The sequence below is a fragment of the Oncorhynchus gorbuscha genome, linkage group LG10, assembly GCF_021184085.1.
Source record: "Oncorhynchus gorbuscha isolate QuinsamMale2020 ecotype Even-year linkage group LG10, OgorEven_v1.0, whole genome shotgun sequence".
NCBI lineage: Eukaryota > Metazoa > Chordata > Actinopteri > Salmoniformes > Salmonidae > Oncorhynchus > Oncorhynchus gorbuscha.
Genome location: NC_060182.1, coordinates 48589498 through 48612781, shown reverse-complemented (window position 1 = coordinate 48612781; position 23284 = coordinate 48589498). Strand labels below are relative to the sequence as shown.

The 23284-nt window shown below is 45.7% G+C and overlaps 1 protein-coding gene across 3 annotated transcripts in view; it reads right to left on the bottom strand.

Moving 5' to 3' along the window:
- The window catches only part of LOC124046197 (histone-lysine N-methyltransferase PRDM16-like), a 451439-nt gene that overhangs the window by 395152 nt on the left and 33003 nt on the right, over positions 1 to 23284 (bottom strand). For all 3 annotated transcript variants that reach the window (XM_046366309.1, XM_046366310.1, XM_046366311.1), the window contains exon 2: positions 2539 to 2592. In XM_046366309.1, coding sequence (XP_046222265.1) covers positions 2539 to 2592 — 54 coding nt within the window. The remainder of the gene's footprint in view (positions 1 to 2538; positions 2593 to 23284) is intronic.

Sequence of the window (23284 nt, the reverse complement as noted above, 5' to 3'; positions counted from 1 at the left end):
GATAGTTAACAGCCCCTCCTGTCTTTCCGGCCTGTTTATTCTACTATGGTTTCCAGCTCCTCTTTGTCATCATTCATTAGCTGCCTGCCGTCCCTGGGGAGATGAAAAGCCCATCTTGTACCCCCGCCACCAATCACCCCCCCCCCACTTACTCGTAACCAGGGGGCATATCTGATGGCTACACACTATGGGATATTGGCTGCCCCTGTGGTGCGGCAGCGGTGGCAGTGATTATAATATCCTTCCAGATGATCATTTAAAACAAATGATGATCAATCAATCATCGCTTTCTTTTACGGGCTGCTTTGCCCCTGAGCAGCGAATCTTGTCTGTAATGTAATGTAATGCTGTTCTTTCTGCCCGTTTATAACTGTAAGGCCATTTAAAAGATCACATTTAAAGACTAAACTCCCTGGCTTGATAGAACAAAAATTGCAGGTTTGCAACACGCACCTGCACACACACGAACACACACGCATACGCATGCACACAAGCACACACACACACACAGCTAACCCCCATCCAACACTTCACCCCCCTAACATTTTACTCCCAATCCAGCTAGCAACTGGGGGAACCTCATCCTTCAGAACAGACTGGGAAAAACAAATAAAAGGTCACAGTTCATAACAACCCCTAAACACAAACACACATACTGGATGGACTGTTTTTTTTTCCGCACTATAACATCTGAGGCTAATATTGATAGAGACGGACAAATAAAGTGGGGAACGTTTCTTTGCCTGGGTTCCTGTCTAATGAAGGCGATCTGGATGGCCAGGTGGCTTGCAACAATGACAAGAAACTGCCCTGTGGGGAATCGTAAGTTATTGTGATTCTGGATGGCCCTGTGGGGAATCGTAAGTTATTGTGATTCTGGATGGCCCTGTGGGGAATCGTAAGTTATTGTGATTCTGGATGGCTAGGTGGCTTGCAACAATGACAAGAAACTGCCCTGTGGGAAATCGTAAGTTATTGTGATTCTAGATGGCCCGGTGGCTTGCCAAAATGACAAGAAACTGCCATGTGGGGAATCGTAAGTTATTGTGATTCTGGATGGCCCTGTGGGGAATCGTAAGTTATTGTGATTCTGGATGGCCAGGTGGCTTGAAAAAATGACAAGAAACTGCCCTGTGGGGAATCGTAAGTTATTGTGATTCTTGATGGCCAGGTGGCTTGCAACAATGACAAGAAACTGCCCTGTAGGGAATCATAAGTTATTGTGATTCTGGATGGCCAGGTGGCCTGCAACAATGACAACTGCCCTGTGTGGAATCGTAAGTTATTGTGATTCTAGATGGCCAGGTGGCCTGCAACAATGACAAGAAACTGCCCTGTAGGGAATCATAAGTTATTGTGATTCTAGATGGCCAGGTGGCCTGCAACAATGACAACTGCCCTGTGTGGAATCGTAAGTTATTGTGATTTTAGATGGCCAGGTGGCTTGCAACAATGACAAGAAACTGCCCTGTGTGGAATCGTAAGTTATTGTGATTCTGGATGGCCAGGTGGCTTGCAACAATGACAAGAAACTTCCCTGTGGGGAATCGTTGCTGATTTCAGCTAGTTTGATATTTTTATTGATACCATGTCTTGTTTTGAGGTGTTTTGACTGATTTCATGTCAATGCTAAAATGTAAAAAAATAAAAATAAATGGAGACCAAATATTGTTTACATGTTGTTAACATTCTTAGCCAACCCTGTCAGTTTTGCAAGCATCGGTTTTGTTGCTAAACAACCAACCCATCTATATAGTGCTCTACTTTTGACCGTATGGGCCCTGATAAATAAGGATTAGGCTGCCATTTGGGATGCATCACTGGAGAGCGTGGACCGGACCATGGCTATAGGTTCCCATTGTTCTTTCACCATTAACTTTATACCCTGATAAATAGGGATTAGGCTGCCATTTGGGATGCATGACTGGAGTGGGTGGACCGGACATTGGCTATAGGTTTCAATTGATTTTTCTAACAAGTGTCCCTCCCTCTCTTCTTTCTTTCTCTCCCCAGCCATTGTTCTTTCACCATTAACTTTATACTTGAACTCTCTCCCTTTTCCGCCGTGACCCGGCAACACTGTCCGTAAAACCCAACGGCCCGCCTCTCAATAAATTTATCACCTCATAAAGATGTGGCCACTGGTGTCGGGGTCAACAGGACGTATCGACAACACAAAGACCAATGATGGAGAATCTCTCTCCCTCTCTGTCACACACATACACACTCACACACACTCACACTCCTCACAGCATCATTCACAGTCACAGCACGACAATCCACTGGTCATGTTATAGGAAGCTGGGCAGCCTGTATTCCCAATGAATGGGAATGGGAATATATCTGTACCTATAATATGTGGTTTGACACAGAGTTCATGTCTGAAACGATGGAGGTATGTGGTATCAAAGTGTCAGTGTGTGTCTGTGTACAATGACGATATACAGTAGGGTGACATCAGGTGTGACAGCGTGTGTTGACACTGTCCGCACCTCTGTGACCAAACAAAAAGCAGCAATACATCTCTACATGTCTTACCTTTTTGAAGCAGCTCTCCGGAGAGGACGTCACCTCGTGGTCATTCAGCATCTGCTGTGAAGACAACAAACAAAACATGTTACCATTCAACTCCAACAGAAGTAACAGCCTCCTCGTTCCTAGGACACAGCGCTCTGAACAACATCTGACCAAACGCTACTACAATCTCTTCCATTAGTCATGGTCATAGCAACCTAATGGGCAGGGGACTCCATCTACCATTGACCTACGATAAGACCAAGGACTCAAGTTTTGGAGCAACCCCATCCCTCAGGACCATATTAAAACCTCTTAGATGTAAGAGTTTTGGGGACCTGTGTGGTTCTGGTACCGGTTCCGACTGACATTTTAGCTTATAAATCTATCTGTAGACAACGTTGATCAAAATGCCTGTGTGACGCAGGATGTGAAATGTGAAACCGCTTAAAGCTGGGATGTCCCTCTTCCTAGCTGAAACCTATATCGCAGCCACTGACAAAGCACATGCCTGCAATCATTACATCGTAGCTCAGACGGGAGCACATTTAGAGATCTATTTATAGCCATTCATCTAAAACAATGAATAGATTTTAAACAAAAAACACTGTCATAGACAAAAATATGCACATTTTGTCTAACACTAAACATACAAATATGTATTTTACAGTTGGAAGGTTAAATCTTACATTTAGTCTTTTACTAATTAGATCATGCTATATCTAGAATGCATATCAGTCATTTCAAGCCTTATTCATACAGTTTTGTTGAATAGAAAATGCATCATATAAACCATTTCATATTGTTATCAGAAGTGACTACACCATTAATTTAACTCTTTTTTTTACCAGAAAGGTGAGATGTTAACCTTTCTCTCAAGCTCCCCCGCTGTATGCTCCCCCACATCCCCCTAACAGAAGGGTGTGTTGTGTGGGGTTGCACGGCGGTTACGTGCCCATATATTGCACTTGATTTCTCTTGGAATGTCCTCCCGATGATTTGAAGGGGGAACGGGGGAGGAATATGCAACTGTATTCCCGAGCATTTATCTCATTTGGAGTCTGATCTGGAGAACTGTGATTATTTGAGTCTTTGATGAATCAGATTGAATGGACCCTCTCAAAGAGAGACTATGGTCTGTGTGGACGGTAAAAGCAGGATCGGGGTTCCATAAACATTGGTAGGCTTTTTTCCATGGGTGATTCTTCCCGACCCTAGCCAGATTCCTTCTAATGGAGCGAGAGCTCGATTTCTCACACATTGGATTGTACAAAATCGTTAAGTACATCACTAACATCACTAATCTCCAAGTCTCTTATGGTTTAACAGTAATTGTTTTGTCGATGTATCATGTGTGACACTGCCTCTTGACCATCCAGGGCTTCATTGAAAGAGACTTGAAAGAGATCTCACTTGGTTAAAAGCCCAATGCAGCCATTTGTATCTCAATTATCAAATAATTTCTGGGTAACAATTTAGTACCTTGCAAAAGCAATTTCGCAAGCATGAATTTTTCTACAACTGTCTGGGAGTGGTCTGAGTGGGGAGGGGAAAACACTTCAGTGAATAGAATGCCATTTCAGATGTGCCACTTCAGTGAATAGCATGCCATTTCAGATGTGCCACTCCAGTGAATAGGATGCCATTTCATTACATTACATTACATTACATTTAAGTCATTTAGCAGACGCTCTTATCCAGAGCGACTTACAAATTGGTGCATTCACCTTATGACATCCAGTGGGACAGTCACTTAACAATAGTGCATCTAAAACTTAGGGGGGGTGGGGTGAGAGGGATTACTTATCCTATCCTAGGTATTCCTTAAAGAGGTGGGGTTTCAGGTGTCTCCGGAAGGTGGTGATTGACTCCGCTGTCCTGGCGTCGTGAGGGAGTTTGTTCCACCATTGGGGGGCCAGGGCAGCGAACAGTTTTGACTGGGCTGAGCGGGAGCTGTACTTCCTCAGTGGTAGGGAGGCGAGCAGGCCAGAGGTGGATGAACGCAGTGCCCTTGTTTGGGTGTAGGGCCTGATCAGAGCCTGGAGGTACTGAGGTGCCGTTCCCCTCACAGCTCCGTAGGCAAGCACCATGGTCTTGTAGCGGATGCGAGCTTCAACTGGAAGCCAGTGGAGAGAACGGAGGAGCGGGGTGACGTGAGAGAACTTGGGAAGGTTGAACACCAGACGGGCTGCGGCGTTCTGGATGAGTTGAAGGGGTTTAATGGCACAGGCAGGGAGCCCAGCAAACAGCGAGTTGCAGTAATCCAGACGGGAGATGACAAGTGCCTGGATTAGGACCTGCGCTGCTTCCTGTGTGAGGCAGGGTCGTACTCTGCGGATGTTGTAGAGCATGAACCTACAGGAACGGGCCACCACCTTGATGTTGGTTGAGAACGACAGGGTGTTGTCCAGGATCACGCCAAGGTTCTTGGCGCTCTGGGAGGAGGACACAATGGAGTTGTCAACCGTGATGACGAGATCATGGAACGGGCAGTCCTTCCCCGGGAGGAAGAGCAGCTCCGTCTTGCCGAGGTTCAGATTGAGGTGGTGATCCGTCATCCACACTGATATGTCTGCCAGACATGCAGAGATGCGATTCGCCACCTGGTCATCAGAAGGGGGAAAGGAGAAGATTAATTGTGTGTCGTCTGCATAGCAATGATAAGAGAGACCATGTGAGGTTATGACAGAGCCAAGTGACTTGGTGTATAGCGAGAATAGGAGAGGGCCAAGAACAGAGCCCTGGGGGACACCAGTGGTGAGAGCGCGTGGTGAGGAGACAGATTCTCGCCACACCACCTGGTAGGAGCGACCTGTCAGGTAGGACGCAATCCAAGTGTGGGCCGCGCCGGAGATGCCCAACTCGGAGAGGGTGGAGAGGAGGATCTGATGGTTCACAGTATCGAAGGCAGCCGATAGATCTAGAAGGATGAGAGCAGAGGAGAGAGAGTTAGCTTTAGCAGTGCGGAGCGCCTCCGTGATACAGAGGAGAGCAGTCTCAGTTGAATGACTAGTCTTGAAACCTGACTGATTTGGATCAAGAAGGTCATTCAGAGAGAGATAGCGGGAGAGCTGGCCAAGGACGGCACGTTCAAGAGTTTTGGAGAGAAAAGAAAGAAGGGATACTGGTCTGTAATTGTTGACATCGGAGGGATCGAGTGTAGGTTTTTTCAGAAGGGGTGCAACTCTCGCTCTCTTGAAGACGGAAGGGACGTAGCCAGCGGTCAGGGATGAGTTGATGAGCGAGGTGAGGTAAGGGAGAAGGTCTCCGGAAATGGTCTGGAGAAGAGAGGAGGGGATAGGGTCAAGCGGGCAGGTTGTTGGGTGGCCGGCCGTCACAAGACGCGAGATTTCATCTGGAGAGAGAGGGGAGAAAGAGGTCAGAGCACAGGGTAGGGCAGTGTGAGCAGAACCAGCGGTGTCGTTTGACTTAGCAAACGAGGATCGGATGTCGTCGACCTTCTTTTCAAAATGGTTGACGAAGTCATCTGCAGAGAGGGAGGAGGGGGGAGGGGCGGAGGATTCAGGAGGGAGGAGAAGGTGGCAAAGAGCTTCCTAGGGTTAGAGGCAGATGCTTGGAATTTAGCGTGGTAGAAAGTGGCTTTAGCAGCAGAGACAGAGGAGGAAAATGTAGAGAGGAGGGAGTGAAAGGATGCCAGGTCCGCAGGGAGGCGAGTTTTCCTCCATTTCCGCTCGGCTGCCCGGAGCCCTGTTCTGTGAGCTCACAATGAGTCATCGAGCCACGGAGCGGGAGGGGAGGACCGAGCCGGCCTGGAGGATAGGGGACATAGAGAGTCAAGGGATGCAGAGAGGGAGGAGAGGAGGGTTGAGGAGGCAGAATCAGGAGATAGGTGGGAGAAGGTTTGAGCGGAGGGAAGAGATGATAGGATGGAAGAGGAGAGAGTAGCGGGGGAGAGAGAGCGAAGGTTGGGACGGCGCGATACCATCCGAGTAGGGGCAGTGTGGGAGGTGTTGGATGAGAGCGAGAGGGAAAAGGATACAAGGCAGTGGTCGGAGACTTGGAGGGGAGTTGCAATGAGGTTAGTGGAAGAACAGCATCTAGTAAAGATGAGGTCGAGCGTATTGCCTGCCTTGTGAGTAGGGGGAAGGTGAGAGGGTGAGGTCAAAAGAGGAGAGGAGTGGAAAGAAGGAGGCAGAGAGGAAAGAGTCAAAGGTAGACGTGGGGAGGTTAAAGTCGCCCAGAACTGTGAGAGGTGAGCCGTCCTCAGGAAAGGAGCTTATCAAGGCATCAAGCTCATTGATGAACTCTCCGAGGGAACCTGGAGGGCGATAAATGATAAGGATGTTAAGCTTGAAAGGGCTAGTAACTGTGACAGCATGGAATTCAAAGGAGGCGATAGACAGATGGGTAAGGGGAGAAAGAGAGAATGACCACTTGGGAGAGATGAGGATCCCGGTGCCACCACCCCGCTGACCAGACGCTCTCGGGGTGTGCGAGAACACGTGGGCGGACGAAGAGAGAGCAGTAGGAGTAGCAGTGTTGTCTGTGGTGATCCATGTTTCCGTCAGTGCCAAGAAGTCGAGGGACTGGAGGGAGGCATAGGCTGAGATGAACTCTGCCTTGTTGACCGCAGATTGGAAGTTCCAAAGGCTACCGGAGACCTGGAACTCCACGTGGGTCGTGCGCGCTGGGACCACCAGAGTAGAGTGGTGAGGAGCGTTTGTATGGTCTGTGCAGAGAGGAGAGAACAGGGATAAACAGACACATAGTTGACAGGCTACAGAAGAGGCTACGCTAATGCAAAGGAGATTGGAATGACAAGTGGACTACACGTCTCGAATGTTCAGAAAGTTAAGCTACGTAGCAAGAATCTTATTGACTAAAATGATTAAAATGATACAGTACTGCTGAAGTAGGCCAGCTGGCAGTGGGTGCGTTGTTGACACTACACTAATCAAGTCGTTCCGTTGAGTGTAATAGTTTCTGCAGTGTTGCTATTCGGGGGCTAGCAGGCTAGCTAGCAGTGTTGTTTACGTTACGTTGCGTTAAAAGAACGACAATAGATAGCTAGCGAACCTAGAAAATCGCTCTAGACTACACAATTATCTTTGATACAAAGACGGCTATGTAGCTAGCTAAGTAGCTAGCTACGATCAAACAAATCAAACCGTTGTACTGTAATGAAATGAAGTGAAAATGTGATACAACCTGTGAATGCGACCGGGTAGTTGAGTTCTATACAGAAGACGTTGGCTAGCTGTTGGCTAGCTAGCAGAGTCACCTACGTTAAGGACGACAAATAGCTGGCTAGCTAACCTCGGTAAATTAAGATAATCACTCTAAGACTACACACTCTAAACCTAAACAACACAATTATCTTGGATACGATGATACGAAGACAGCAAAGACAGCTATGTAGCTAGCTAACACTAAACTAATCAAGTCGTTCAGTTGAGTGTAATAGTTTCTCCAGTGCAGCTAATCAGTGGACGTTAGCTAGCTGGCTAGTGAAGACTACGTTAGGACGGCGAAATACGATAATTACGCAATTATCTTTGATACAAAGACGGCTATGAAGCTAGCTGAGAAGAAATTGCTAAGATAAGACAAATCAAACCGTTGTGATATAATGAAATATAATGAAAAAGTTACCCGCGGGAGCGAAGTGCAGATGCGACCACTCAGATGTGCCACTCCAGTGAATAGCATGCCATTTCAGATGTGCCACTTCAGTGAATAGCATGCCATTTCAGTGAATAGCATGCCATTTCAGATGTGCCACTCCAGTGAATAGCATGCCATTTCAGATGTGCCACTTCAGTGAATAGCATGCCATTTCAGATGTGCCACTCCAGTGAATAGCATGCCATTTCAGATTTCTGCAGACTCATCCATGTGTGCTGCAGACAGGCAGTGCTGTGCACCAGAGCTGTGGTTCCCACCATTAAGCTGTCAGTGGATCTCCCAGCACACTGAATGGAAGCAATTACAACACAGATACTTACAAGAGTACACTTACGCTACTTACATCTATAATTTAATCCTCAGCCTTGTCAAAGCCATCCCGGCAGCACATTTAAATGACACTATTTTAAACAAGCGTGGTCTCAGAATTCTAAACTGAGCGTCTACAAGGTCTTGGTATTTGGTCTGCCGCAGCCCATGTGTAACTCACAAGCCCTCTTGGCCCATCACACATGCACACCAGCATCCAATACACACTTTGTGTGTGATTATAAATGGCTGTTCCACTACTTAGGGGCACGGCTTTCGAGAGAGAGAGAGAGAGAGAGAGAGAGAGAGAGAGAGAGAGAGAGAGAGAGAGAGAGAGAGAGAGAGAGAGAGAGAGAGAGAGAGAGAGAGAGAGAGAGAGAGAGAGAGAGAGAGAGAGAGAGAGAAAATAGCCCTATGCACGCCCCCGTAGGTCTAGTCATAATATGAACCTTACAGAGGAAAATGCGAGAGATCAACATACCCATTGCCCTTTATGGTTGTGAGGTCTGGGGTCCGCTCACCAACCAAGACATCACAAAATGCGACAAACACCAAATTGAGACTCTGCACGCAGAATTCTGCAAAAATATCCTCCGTGTAGAACACCAAATAATGCATGCAGAGCAGAATTAGGCCGATACCCACTAATGATCAAAATCCAGAAAAGAGCCGATAAATTCTATAACCACCTAAAAGGAAGCGATTCCCAAACCTTCCATAACAAAGCCATCACCTACAGAGAGATGAACCTGGAGAAGAGTCCCCTAAGCAAGCTGATCCTGGGGCTCTGTTCACAAACACACCCTACAGAGCCCCAGGACAGCAGCACAATTAGACCCAACCAAATCATGAGAAAACAAAAAGAGAATTACTTGACACATTGGAAAGAATTAACAAAAAAACAGAGCAAACTAGAATGCTATTTGGCCCTACACAGAGAGTACACAGCGGCAGAATACCTGACCACTGTGACTGACCCAAAATTAAGGAAAGCTTTGACTATGTACAGACTCAGTGTACATAGCCTTGCTTTTGAGAAAGGCTGCCGTAGGCAGACATGGATCTCAAGAGAAGACAGGCTATGTGCTCACTGCCCACAAAATGAGGTGGAAACTGAGCTGCACTTCCTAACCTCCTGCCCAATGTATGACCATATTAGAAGGACATATTTCCCTCAGATTCACAAAGAATTCGAAAACAAATCCAATTTTGACAAACTCCCATATCTACTGGGTGAAATTCCACAGTGTGCCATCACAGCAGCAAGATTTGTGACCTGTTGCCATGAGAAAAGGGCAACCAGTGAAGAACAAACACCATTGTAAATACAATCCATATTTATGCTTATTTATTTTATCTTGTGTCCTTTAACCATTTGTACATTGTTAAAACACTGTATATACATATATAACATGACATTTGTAATGTCTTTATTGTTTTGAAACTTCTGTATGTGTTTACTGTTAATTTTTATTGTTTATTTCACTTTATATATTCACCTGGGCTGGGTAGCCTAGTGGTTAGAGCGTTGGACTAGTAACCTAGTAACTGAAAGGTTGCACTTTTGTTGCACTTTACACATATTATCTACATGGCCTTCTTTCCCACTTCCTTGAACTCCCCCAGCTCCGGGGTATCGAAGGAAAGCAGCATCCTCACGTCCTCCTCTAATGCCCCCAACGCAGCTCTAACATTCTGCACAGGGAACACATCATCCAGACCCTCCGTCCACCAATCAGAGTTAAAAGTATCAGTCACATACTGAAGTACTGGCAAGGACCTCAGCTACGACCTTCCTCAGTAGACAAGATGATCGGATCCCTGCTCTTTCTCCCAGATCTGCTCCTGCTCCACACCTAACAGGCATGAACGTAGGCTGGCTAAACCCACGGTACTGGATGACAGTGACATGCATCAGATGACCCAGCCTGGCACACCCCACACCTAACAGGCATGAACATAGACTGGCTAAACCCATAGCACGGGACTAGATGACAGTGATAGGCCGGCCTTACGTGACATGTCGAAAACTCTTCAAGCCTGCATAAGACTCATAGAATGAAGTCAGGCCAGACAAATCACCCTCCTCTAGCTTTGAGAGGAATAGGTGCTTGTCCCCTGAGACGTCTGCGTCCCAACCAGCCATCTGGAAATGCAAATGCGCTACGCCAAATGCTAATAGCACTCGTTAAAACTCAAACGTTCATTAAAACACACATGCAGGATACTGAATTAAAGCTACACTCGTTGTGAATCTAGCCAACAAGTCAGATAAAATGCTTTTCGGCGAAAGCATGAGAAGCTATTATCTGATAGCATGCAACTGTCAGGATTTGGCCAGGGTTGTTCCGGTTTTTGGTCACTAGATGCCCCCATTGTGCCTTTTGACCTTTTGTTTTCCCTTGATCCCCATTATTATTTGCACCTGTGCCTCGTTTCCCCTGATTGTATTTAAACCCTTTGTTTTACTCAGTTCTTTGCCCTGTGTTTGTATGTTAGCACCCAGCCCTAGTACTCTGTGAGCTCTTGTTGATCCCGGTGGACTCTCTTGTGGAGTTCTGTTTTTTGTTCTTGTTTGTTTGTTTTTGAGTATCTTTTGAGGCTTTTTGTGCTGTGCCTTCCACCTTGTGGATTTGCCTTTTTGTCTTGGAGGATTGCCTTTGTTCTTGTGGAATTCCTTTTGAGGTTGTGGAGTTACATGTTTTCCTGAAGAACTTCACTTTTTACTTCATTAAATACACTGTCTCAAGTACTGCTGTGTCTGCCTCATCTTCTGGGTTCTGCTAACTATTCGTGGCTCAGTTGGTTTAGTGACGGGTTCGTAACCGGCTCCTGACAGCAACACCCTGAAATACCTGAAGGGGACCTAAACAAAATAATTAGCATAGCGGGCGTTACAAAAAACGCAGAAATAAAATATAAAACATTCATTACCTTTGACAAGGTTCTTTGTTGGCACTCCTATATGTCCCATAAACATCACTATTGGGTATTTTCTTCCGATTTAAATCGGTCCATATATACCCAAAATATCCATCTATGAAAACTGTGTGATCCAGAAAAAAACACTGTTTCAAAACGCAACGTCATTTTTTAAAATTAAGAAAGTTGCCTATAAACTTTCACAAAACACTTCAAAATGCTTTTGTAATCCAACTTTAGGTATTAGTAAACGTTAATAATCTAGCAAATTGATCACGGGGCGATGTGTATTCAATAGCTCCACGTCTTCAAATCATGGTCGGAAATCTCTCTTCCAAAACATCCTGTCGGAGACCGGATGGAATGGGGTCTCTCTTCTTCGTTTGACCAAGGAACAACCTCCAGGCAATTGCCAAGACTGGTGACAACGTGTGGAAGCTGTAGGACTTACAATACATGCAAGTGGCGCATTGATATTTTTTCCACTTTTTGGTGATCAGTTTTCCTCTGGCTTTTCGACGAAACACACGTTCTGTTATAGTCACAGCCGTGACTAAACCAGTTTTAGAAACGTCAGAGTATTTTCTATCCACACATACTAATCATATGCATATACTATATTCCTGGCATGAGTAGCAGGACGCTGAAATGTTGTGCGATTTTTAACACATGTTCGAAAAAGTAAGCCCGAGCCAAATACCACTTTTTTGGCAACAATGAAAGCACAGCACATTGACAGGATACAGGAAGAGAACCCTCGCGAAAAAATTCACACACCACTTCATAAAAGTCCTCCCCAATAGGCCCCAAAAGTGCTTATAGAACTCAGATGGTAAACCATCGATGCCAGGGACTCGGCCTGATGAAAGCTACATAACTGCTGTGGACAGCTCCTGCAGAGTAATGGAGCAGCTCTCTGCTCAGGGACAATTGAGGAAGTCGATGTCACAACTGTTCAGTATCCTCCGCCTTATACGCCCAATTTTTCAGTTTTTGATTTGTTTAAAAAGTTTGAAATATCCAATAAATGTCGTTTCACTTCATGATTGTGTCCCACTTGTTGTTGATTCTTCACAAAAAAATACAGTTTTATATCTTTATGTTTGAAGCCTGAAATGTGGCAAAAGTTTGCAAAGTTCAAGAGGGCCGAATACTTTCGCAAGGCACTGTATGTGAGAATGCTGTTCATCGACTACAGCTCGGCATTTAACACCATAGTGCCCTCCAAGCTCGTCATCAAGCTCGAGACATTGGGTCGACCCCGCCCTGTGCAACTGGGTACTGGACTTCTTGACGGGCCGCCCCCAGGTGGTGAGGGTAAGCAACAACATCTCCACCCCGCTGATCCTCAACACTGGGGCCCCACAAGGGTGCGTTCTGAGCCCTCTCCTGTACTCCCTGTTCACCCACGACTGCGTGCCTCCAACTCAATCATCAAGTTTGCGGATGACACAACAGTGGTCGGCTTGATTACCAACAACGACGAGACGACCTACAGGGAGGAGGTGAGGGCCCTCGGAGTGTGGTGTCAGGAAAATAACCTCACACTCAACGTCAACAAAACTAAGGAGATGATTGTGGACTTCAGGAAACAGCAAAGGGAACACCCCCCTATTCACATCGATGGAACAGTAGTGGAGAGGGTAGTAAGATTTAAGTTCCTCGGCGTACACATCACAGACAAACTGAATTGGTCCACCCACACAGACAGCATCGTGAAAAAGGCACAGCAGCGCCTCTTCAACCTCAGGAGGCTGAAGAAATTCAGCTTGCCACCAAAAGCACTCACAAACTTCTACAGATGCACAATCGAGAGCATCCTGTCGGGCTGTATCACCGCCTGGTACGGCAACTGCTCCGCCCACAACCGTAAGGCTCTCTAGAGGGTAGTGAGGTCTGCACAACGCATCACCGGGGGCAAACTACCTGCCCTCCAGGACACCCACACCACCCGATGTCACAGGAAGGCCATAAAGATCATCAAGGACTACAACCACCCGAGCCACTGCCTGTTCACCCTGCTATCATCCAGAAGGCGAGGTCAGTACAGATGCATCAAAGCTGGGACCGAGAGACTGAAAAACAGCTTCTATCTCAAGGCCATCAGATTGTTAAACTGCCACCACTAACATTGAGTGGCTGCTGCCAACACACTGACTCAACTCCAGCCACTTTAATAATGGGAATTGATGGGAAATGATGTAAAATATATCACTAGCCACTTTAAACAATGCTACCTAATATAATGTTTACATAACCTACATTATTCATCTCATATGTATACGTATATACTGTACTCTATATCATCTACTGCATCCTTATGTAATACATGTATCACTAGCCACTTTAACTATGCCACTTTGTTTACATACTCATCTCATATGTATATACTGCACTCAATACCATCTACTGTATCTTGCCTATGCCGCTCTGTACCATCACTCATTCATATATCTTCATGTACATATTCTTTGTCCCCTTACACTTGTGTCTATAAGGTAGTAGTTTTGGAATTGTTAGCTAGATTACTTGTTGATGATTACTGCATTGTCGGAACTAGAAGCACAAGCATTTCGCTACACTCGCATTAACATCTGCTAACCATGTGTATGTGACAAATAACATTTGATTTGATTTGATTTAGAAACGACCTCAGTTCATGTCTCTTGTCCTGTAAATTCATGACTATTCCGGGATCATTCTGACTGAGCGTCTTCAATTCAATAGATTTGATGACCTGTTCAACGGCCCTGTTAGTCTCTTTAACATGAATAATAAGCAGTAACCTGTTGACAAAAGACAAGTGTATCTGCCTTCCCAACCTCCCACCATTGTCTCAAGGACTCAAAATCCCATTTAATACCCCTCCATTCTTCCCAAAATGGCGTCATCTAATAACTTAACATTAAAATACCAATAAGATGATGACCTTCGTGGACATGATAAGTGAATATCAACAGTATCAGTGAGGTAAAGTACTCAAGTAAAAAAAAATACTTGAAATTACTACTTAAGTAGTTATTATTTTTAACAACTTTTCCTTTTACTCCACTACGGTCCTAATGAAAATAATGTACTTTCTACTCCATACATTTTCCCTGACACCCAGATGTTACATTTTGAATGCTTAGCAGGACAAGAAAATTGTCTTATTCACGCACTTAAAGAGAAAATCCCTGGTCATCCCTACAGCATCTGATCAGGCGGACTGACAAAACACATATTCTTTGTTTTGTCGGAGTGTTGGAGTGTGTCCCTGGCTCTATGTAAATTTAAAAAACAAGAAAATCATGCCACCTGGTTTGCTTAATATAAGGAATTTGAAATTATTTATACTTTTACTTTTGACACTTAAGTATATTTAAAACCAAATACTTTAAGGCTTTTACTCAAGTACTATTTTACTGGGTGACTTTCACTTTTACTTGAGTCATTTTCTATTGTTTATCTTTACTATTATTCAAGTATGACAATTGGTGATCTACCACTGGTAACAATATGGTGATCAGAAAAACCCACAGGATTAATGTCACACCTTACAACCCTACCACAATAGTGCTCAGATAAATACAACCTGTCTAACCTTGCTGTACTGACACAACATGAACTTTTAGCCATGTGTACTGATGCCTAACTTTGGCATTTCTTACTCTTCACACATCAGAAAGCTCAAACTCAGTTAATAGACCAGACAGAAAAATTGCTGACCGAAGGTGAGGTTCTTCAGCAGTGCGATCAACAGCAAAATCCACTGTACAGTTCCAGCCCCCCCCCCTAAAACCATAAACCCCTCTTGGTCACACTGTCTTAAGGTTCCCTTTATTTGGATTATAAACATTCAAAAAAGCATTCAACAAAACATAACAACCGCCTTGACCAATAAAACCTGACCCTTGGCAATCTCTGTTGTAGATACCACAGTCACCTCTAAGCCTAAGGAAAACAAAATCACCACCCCAGTACTGAAGTTAGTACAATGAATGGGTGAGTATATGCTGCCTCTCCCACCACACACCCTAGTCAACCTCATTGGCCTCATCACTATGTATCTCCTGTAGAAAAACTACATGAAACCTTTTCTGTTTTATTGCTTCTAATACCCAAGCCCTCTTATTACTGTCCCTTCCCCCATTAATATTGAGAGAGCCTCCCCTTAGTACCTCCATATAGAAAAGAGAAAGGAAAAGCAGAAGTAACCAGACAAAGAGAAAAACACCCTATGAGGCATGATCATCATAGTTTTAATTGTCTCTGAACCAAACCACGTTTCCCACCACCTTTTGCTGCCATGACAGCAGTAACACATTTCCTCAAGAGGAAACGCTTCTTCTCACTCAACTGGTCTAACCACACCGTCTTCTGTAACACCACAGCTGACCTCACAAACTTAGCAACATCAAAGAAATCTGCCAATTTAACAGATTTCCCAGAAGTCTGATCCAGGAACCCATGTACCTCATCTAGATTGTAAATTGAGTCGACGCCAGCTGTTATTATATCAACAGGGATATCAGACATGTTCATATCCTTCTCCTGATCCTCCTCAACTGAGGCCCTGGACCCCTGACTCCCCTCTGACACATCGCTCTCAACGCTCTCCAGCTGCTATCATATCCACAGACATGTTCATATCCTTCTCCTGATCCTCCTCAATTGAGGCCCTGGACCCCTGACTCCCCTCTGACACATCCCTCTCAACACTCCCCACTTGCACCCCATCACTCATACTGGGCATCTCCTCCACGACCTGGGAGACTAGCTCCACCTGAACCCCCTCCTGTACCCCATTACTCATAATGGACATATCCTCCATGACCTGGGAGACTAGCTCCACCTGAACCCCCTCCTGTACCCCATTACTCATAATGGACATCTCCTCCACTACCTGGGAGACTAGCTCCACCTGAACCCCCTCCTGTACCCCATTACTCATAATGGACATCTCCTCCACTACCTGGGAGCCTAGCTCCACCTGAATTGGAAGATTGACCATAAGAGACTACATCTACCAGGTGGTCGCTTGGTGTCCTCCGTCACAATTATTGCGTAATCTCCAGCTGCAGTATTTTTCCGTTTGTTTCTGATGAGAAGCCAACTGCCACCACTGATAGATTATCGAAGATATGTGAAAAACACCTTGATGATTGATTCTAAACAACGTTTGCCATGTTTCTGTCGATATTATGGAGTTCATTTGGACAAAAAGTTTGGCGTTATAAGTGACTGCATTTTCCAGTCTTTTTCTTAGCCAAACGTGATGAACAAAACGGAGCTATTTCGTCTACACAAATAATATTTTTGGAAAAAATGAACATTTGCTATCTACCTGGTAGATGTAGTCTCTTATGGTCAATCTGCCAATGATATGCCTACAAATATGTCACAATTCTGCAGACACCTTGGGGAAAACGTGGTAAATGTAATCCTGACTCCTAGCTCCTTCACAGCCATATAAGGAGTCATTGGTTTGAGGCGGTTTCAAAAAATGCGGCACTTCCTGATTGGATTTTTATCTGTTTGTTTTCTGTAACATCAGTTCTGTGGCACTCACAGACAATATCTTTGCAGTTTTGGAAACATAAGAGTGTTTTCTTTCCAAAGCTGTCAATTATATGCATAGTCGAACATCTTTTCGTGACATCCATTTTGTCACCAAAACACCATACACTAACCACCATTGCGACCTGTACGCTCTCGTTGGTTGGCCCTCGCTTCATACTTGTTGCCAAACCCACTGGCTACAGGTTATCTACAAGTCTCTGCTAAGTAAAGCCCTGCCTTATCTCAGCTCACTGGTCACCATAGCAGCACCCACTCGTAGCAGGCGCTCCACCAGGTATATCTCACTGGTCACCCCCAAAGCCAATTCCTCCTTTGGTCATCTTTCCTTCCAGTTCTCTGCTGCCCATGACTGGAACGAATTGCAAAAATCTCTGAAGCTGAGACTCACATCTCCCTCACTAGCTTTAAGCACCAGCTGTCAGAGCAGTTTACAGATCACTGCACATGTACTTAGCCTATCTGTAAACAGCCCATCTATCTACCTACCTCATCCCCATACTGGTATTTATTTATTTTGCTCCTTTGCACCCCAGTATCTCAACCTACACATTCATCTTCTGCCGATCTACCATTCCAGTGTTTAATTGCTATATTGTAATTACTTCACCACCATGGCCTATTTATTTCCTAAACTTACCTCATTTGCACTCACTGTAGATATACTTTTTGTTTTCTTTTGTTCTACTGCATTATTGACTGTATGTTTTGTTTATTCCATGTGTAACTCTGTGTTGTTGTATGTGTCGAATTGCTACGCTTTATCTTGACCAGATCGCAGTTGCAAATGAGAACTTGTTCTCAACTAGCCTACCTGGTTAAATAAAGGTGAAATATAAAAATACAAATAAAGTTGGCTGGCCCTCCCTTCATACTCGTCGCCAAACCCACTGGCTCCCCATGTCATCTACAATACCCTGCTAGGTAAAGTCCCCCCCTTATCTCAGCTCGCTGGTAACCATAGCATCACCCACCTGTAGCAAGCGCTCCAGCAGGTATATCTTCTCTGGTCACCCCCAAAACCAATTATTTCTTTGGCCGCCTCTCCTTCCAGTTCTCTACTGCCAATGACTGGAACGAACTACAAAAATCTCTGAAACTTGAAACACTTATCTCCCTCACTAGCTCCAGCTGTCAGAGCAGCTGGAGATTACTGCAACTGTACATAGCCCACCTATAATTTAGCACAAACAACTACCTCTTTCCCTACTGTATTTATTTTATTTTATTTATTTATTACATTTACATTTAAGTCATTTAGCAGACGCTCTTATCCAGAGCGACTTACAAATTGGTGCATTCACCTTATGACATCCAGTGGAACAGTCACTTTACAATAGTGCATCTAAATCTTAAAGGGGGGGGGGTGAGAAGGATTACTTATCCTATCCTAGGTATTCCTTAAAGAGGTGGGGTTTCAGGTGTCTCCGGAAGGTGGTGATTGACTCCGCTGTCCTGGCGTCGTGAGGGAGTTTGTTCCACCATTGGGGGGGCCAGAGCAGCGAACAGTTTTGACTGGGCTGAGCGGGAACTGTACTTCCTCAGTGGTAGGGAGGCGAGCAGGCCAGAGGTGGATGAACGCAGTGCCCTTGTTTGGGTGTAGGGCCTGATCAGAGCCTGGAGGTACTGAGGTGCCGTTCCCCTCACAGCTCCGTAGGCAAGCACCATGGTCTTGTAGCGGATGCGAGCTTCAACTGGAAGCCAGTGGAGAGAGCGGAGGAGCGGGGTGACGTGAGAGAACTTGGGAAGGTTGAACACCAGACGGGCTGCGGCGTTCTGGATGAGTTGTAGGGGTTTAATGGCACAGGCAGGGAGCCTGCTCCTTTGCACCCCATTATTTTTATTTCTACTTTGCACATTCTTCCACTGCAAATCTACCATTCCAGTGTTTTACTTGCGATATTGTATTTACTTTGCCAACTTTTTGTCTTTACCTCCCTTATCTCACCTCATTTGCTCACATCGTATAAAGACTTGTTTCTACTGTATTAATGACTGTATGTTTGTTTTACTCCATGTGTAACTCTGTGTGGTTGTATGTGTCAAACTGCTTTGCTTTATCTTGGCCAGGTCGCAATTGTAAATGAGAACTTGTTCTCAACTTGCCTACCTGGTTAAATAAAGGTGAAATAAAATAAACAAACATTAAAAAAACATCCAATCAACAAGACTCTATTCTTTAAGAAGTACACCATGCTCAACCATCCGATCAACAAGACTCTTCTTTAAGAAGTACACCATGCTCAACCATCCAGTCAACAAGACTCTCTTCTTTAAGAAGTACGCCATGCTCAACATTACGATCAACAAGACACTATTCTTTAAGAAGTACACCATGCTCAACCATATGATCTACAAGACACTCTTCTTTAAGAAGTACACCATGCTCAACCATCCAAACAAGACTCTCTTCTTTAAAAAACAACAACAATGCTTTATTCTTCCGCGACGCATAACCAATATTTTCATAGCCTACCTTCTCTCCTACGGTGACCAGAATCTCCTCCACAGAAACAGTACTGTAGCTTCAGTAATACACCTGAAGCTGTGCCGAAGTGACAGGGACTCTGTCCCTATGTGGGTCTCCATCCCCACCAAAACCAGGGCAATTCGAACAAGAAATACAATATACCTAATTGTATCAGACAGACAGACAGACAGACAGACACTCATTCATACCCGGCCAAAACCAATATCATCCCATATCCTTCATTCCCTCAGCATCTTGTCTTACAAAACTGAACACTGGTTTCCAAACTCATATTTAAAAGATAACTTTACAGTGCAGTTCATTACATGGACAGGCAATCTGGTGCTGAGGGCCACACTACTGCTGCTGCTGATGTGGAGCGAGGGCTCTCTCCCTTTCACACCCCTCTACTTAGCTTGCCTCGTCTGTCCAACCAATCAAAAGCTTTCATCTTCTTCCATTCTTGCTTTCCTTAACTTTGTCTCTGTATCCTGCTTTCTCCCTCTATTCTCTTTCCCTTTCTCTCTAGAAGTCTTTCTCGCACCCACTCTGGGGGAGTGTCTGTGTGTGTGTGTTAGTAGTTTGTTGTGTGGGAGTGTGAAACGAGTCCTTTCACTTCACTGACACTTTGCAGATTGAGACGTCAGGGCCCTGTTCTGGCTGCGGCAAATGAGCGATTTTGATTCCAAAATGGGAAATCAAATATATGAAAATCAAAATGTTTTGCATGTAGGGGTGGAGGGAGGGGAAAGAGAAGAGCTATAAAGGAATCTTTGGCTGAGTGGAGCGGGATAGGGATGACAGGAACCATTTCATATTTGAATATGTTTTTACTGTAAAAGCACTTTGTGACAACTACTGATGTAAAACTAGTTTTATAAATAACTGGTAACTGGTATTGAGTTTTTTGATTCACTTGTTTTGCTTCGGCACTCTCAACAAGGGATTCATATATCAGCACAGAGGTGTATACTTCCAGTAGGTTTCAGAAAGTACACGAGAAAGAGGTACTTCATAAGAGAGCTTCAATCCAAACAGGCTTTTTCCTGTCTAGATCTGCTAGTCCTTTCCGGGAGTGGATCTCACCGTTGTTGCGGGAGAGTCCGAAGGTTCTGGGAAAGAGCGCCACACATTCAGGCAGAATGAAGCATTATGGGTAACTGTGCGATGAGCCTAAAGACACCTTTCCAGATCCTCTCCTTCCTACTCTGTCACACACACACACACACACACACACACACACACACACACACACACACACACACACACACACACACACACACACACACACACACACACACACACACACACACACACACACACACACACACACAATCCCAAATCTACGCCGTCTTAAGAAAGAACAGAGGAGCAGCTGATGAACAGCTTAGCTTCACTTTGGCCACGGAGCAACAATCTAAAACCTGTTGTTCTTTTATCTTCTCCCTTAATTGGCAGCATCAGTTATCTCTCTCTCTCTCTGTCTCTCTGTCTCTCTCAAAATGAACAACACGTCAAGCTTCTGAACCCAGATTTAAGCCTCGCGCCTGTTTATTTATCTATTTCCATGATACTCTGAACAATAGGAGCCGGGAATGGCAAGTGACAGCCAATGTCTAATATCTCTTTCTGACAATTCAGCCCATTTTCTTTTTCCTCCTCCTTCTCCCCGGCACTTGATGTCTTTATGCCTAGAGCGAGAGAGGTTGAGAGTGCAGCAGTATGAAAGGGGGCTGGTGTGACCGGAGAGACTGAACCTACAGGAGGAGAGTATTAAAAGCAGAAGGCGGAGGGAGAGAAGCAGGGATGGGCGGGAGGAACCGGGGGAGGGAGAGTGAGGGCACCCCGCCTGAGCCCAGGCTTCTCCGCTGGCAGCCCACATCTTGGCCTGAGATGGCTTTTGTCATGTGGGAGAAAAAGAGGGTCTCTTCTTCACTTGGACATGGAACAATGCGGGTTTTGTGTCGTCCGGGCTGGGGCGCTGGGTAGAGGAAGAAAGCCAAGGGTCCATCTTCATGAGGAGTAGCCCTTTCTGGGGGCCCGGCAGATGTTGAAATGAGGATGATTTATTAGCCCTGTTGTGTCCTTGGTGGCACTTGGCCCAAGTCCCAGACTTAAAGAGTGAGAGACAAGGGGAGAAGGAGGGGGGGGGGCAGAGGAGGAGGTGGCCATGGATCCGAGAGACAGAGACATCTTAATACCTTTGGAGGCGATTTTTGCTCTCCGACCGTCATGGGATTTTTGCCCAATTTCACTGAGAAAAAAAATAACTGGGTCCAGGGTTATCTGCATCACTGAGCCAGACATTGTCACCCGGCGCTAACCCCCCACCCAGGCTGCTCTACCCTCCACTACCCCTTCATCCGTCCCCACAACACCCTACCACACCTATCCAGTCTTCTATAAAACGACAGAGGAGTCAGTCATCATTCCCAACGGCCGAGTAAGATACCTCCCAACCTGACAGCTAACAAGTGCTAGACTGTAGAAAGGAATCCACACTGTGTGTGTGTGTGTGTGTGTGTGTGTGTGTGTGTGTGTGTGTGTGTGTGTGTGTGTGTGTGTGTGTGTGTGTGTGTGTGTGTGTGTGTGTGTGTGTGTGTGTGTGTGTGTGTGTGTGTGTGTGTGTGTGTGTGTGTGTGTGTGTGTGTGTGTGTGTGTGTGTGTGTGACCGAACAGACTCAACTAGGCCCTGTGGCCGGTGACCAACTCCTGACTCTCACCCTCTACCCTGGATGTTTAATCTCCTGTGTTGTTGTTCCACACTGACTGTCAGACCCCCTTCTAATAGACCACTGTGGAAGAAGTCAGTTAAAATGGGAGGGAGCAAGTTTGTTTTAAATCGAGGGCCACTGGGAAAGATTGATTGGCAAGACAATTTACTGCCCAGCGATCGTACGTTCTTCTCCTTCTCTCCTTCCCCCTTGCACCTCCCCTCTCCAGATCCAAACCTGCCTAGAGGAACAGTACGTGGATGTAGGGGTGTAGTACTCAGAGGTTTGGGGTTTTCGCTGGAGCCACAAGGGGGAAAAAGACTGATTGCCTGTGGATTTCCTGAGACGCGAGGGGTCTATTGGCCAGACAGGATAATGTGGCAGGTGACCATGTGACTGGGGCCAGGGAAAGAGCCTTTGAAATGAATAAGAAGGGGGGTGCAGGTCTGTCATGTGTCACCGCTACTTCTCCTCTCCATGTCGTGCTTGTACACCCTCCCCACCTCCTCTTCTCTTACTACCCTACCACGGGGGCCCGCTGACAACACGTTGTTACTACTCCTGTCCGTGTCGTGCTTGTACACCCTCCCCACCTCCTCTTCTCTTACAACCCTACCACGGGGGCCCGCTGACAACACGTTGTTACTACTCCTGTCCGTGTCGTGCTTGTACACCCTCCCCACCTCCTCTTCTCTTACTACCCTACCACGGATACCCGCTGACAACACGTTGTTACTACTCCTGTCCGTGTCGTGCTTGTACACCCTCCCCACCTCCTCTTCTCTTACAACCCTACCACGGGGGCCCGCTGACAACACGTTGTTACTATTCCTGTCCGTGTCGTGCTTGTACACCCTCCCCACCTCCTCTTCTCTTACTACCCTACCACGGATACCCTCTGACAACACGTTGTTACTACTCCTGTCCGTGTCGTGCTTGTACACCCTCCCCACCTCCTCTTTTACAACCCTACCACGGGGGCCCGCTGACAACACGTTGTTACTAATCCTCTCCGTGTCGTGCTTGTACACCCTCCCCACCTCCTCTTCTCTTACTACCCTACCACGGATACCCGCTGACAACACGTTGTTACTTTAGTTCCGTTTATTAGTAGAACAAATACTGTACGTACAGACACTGCAACCAGTGC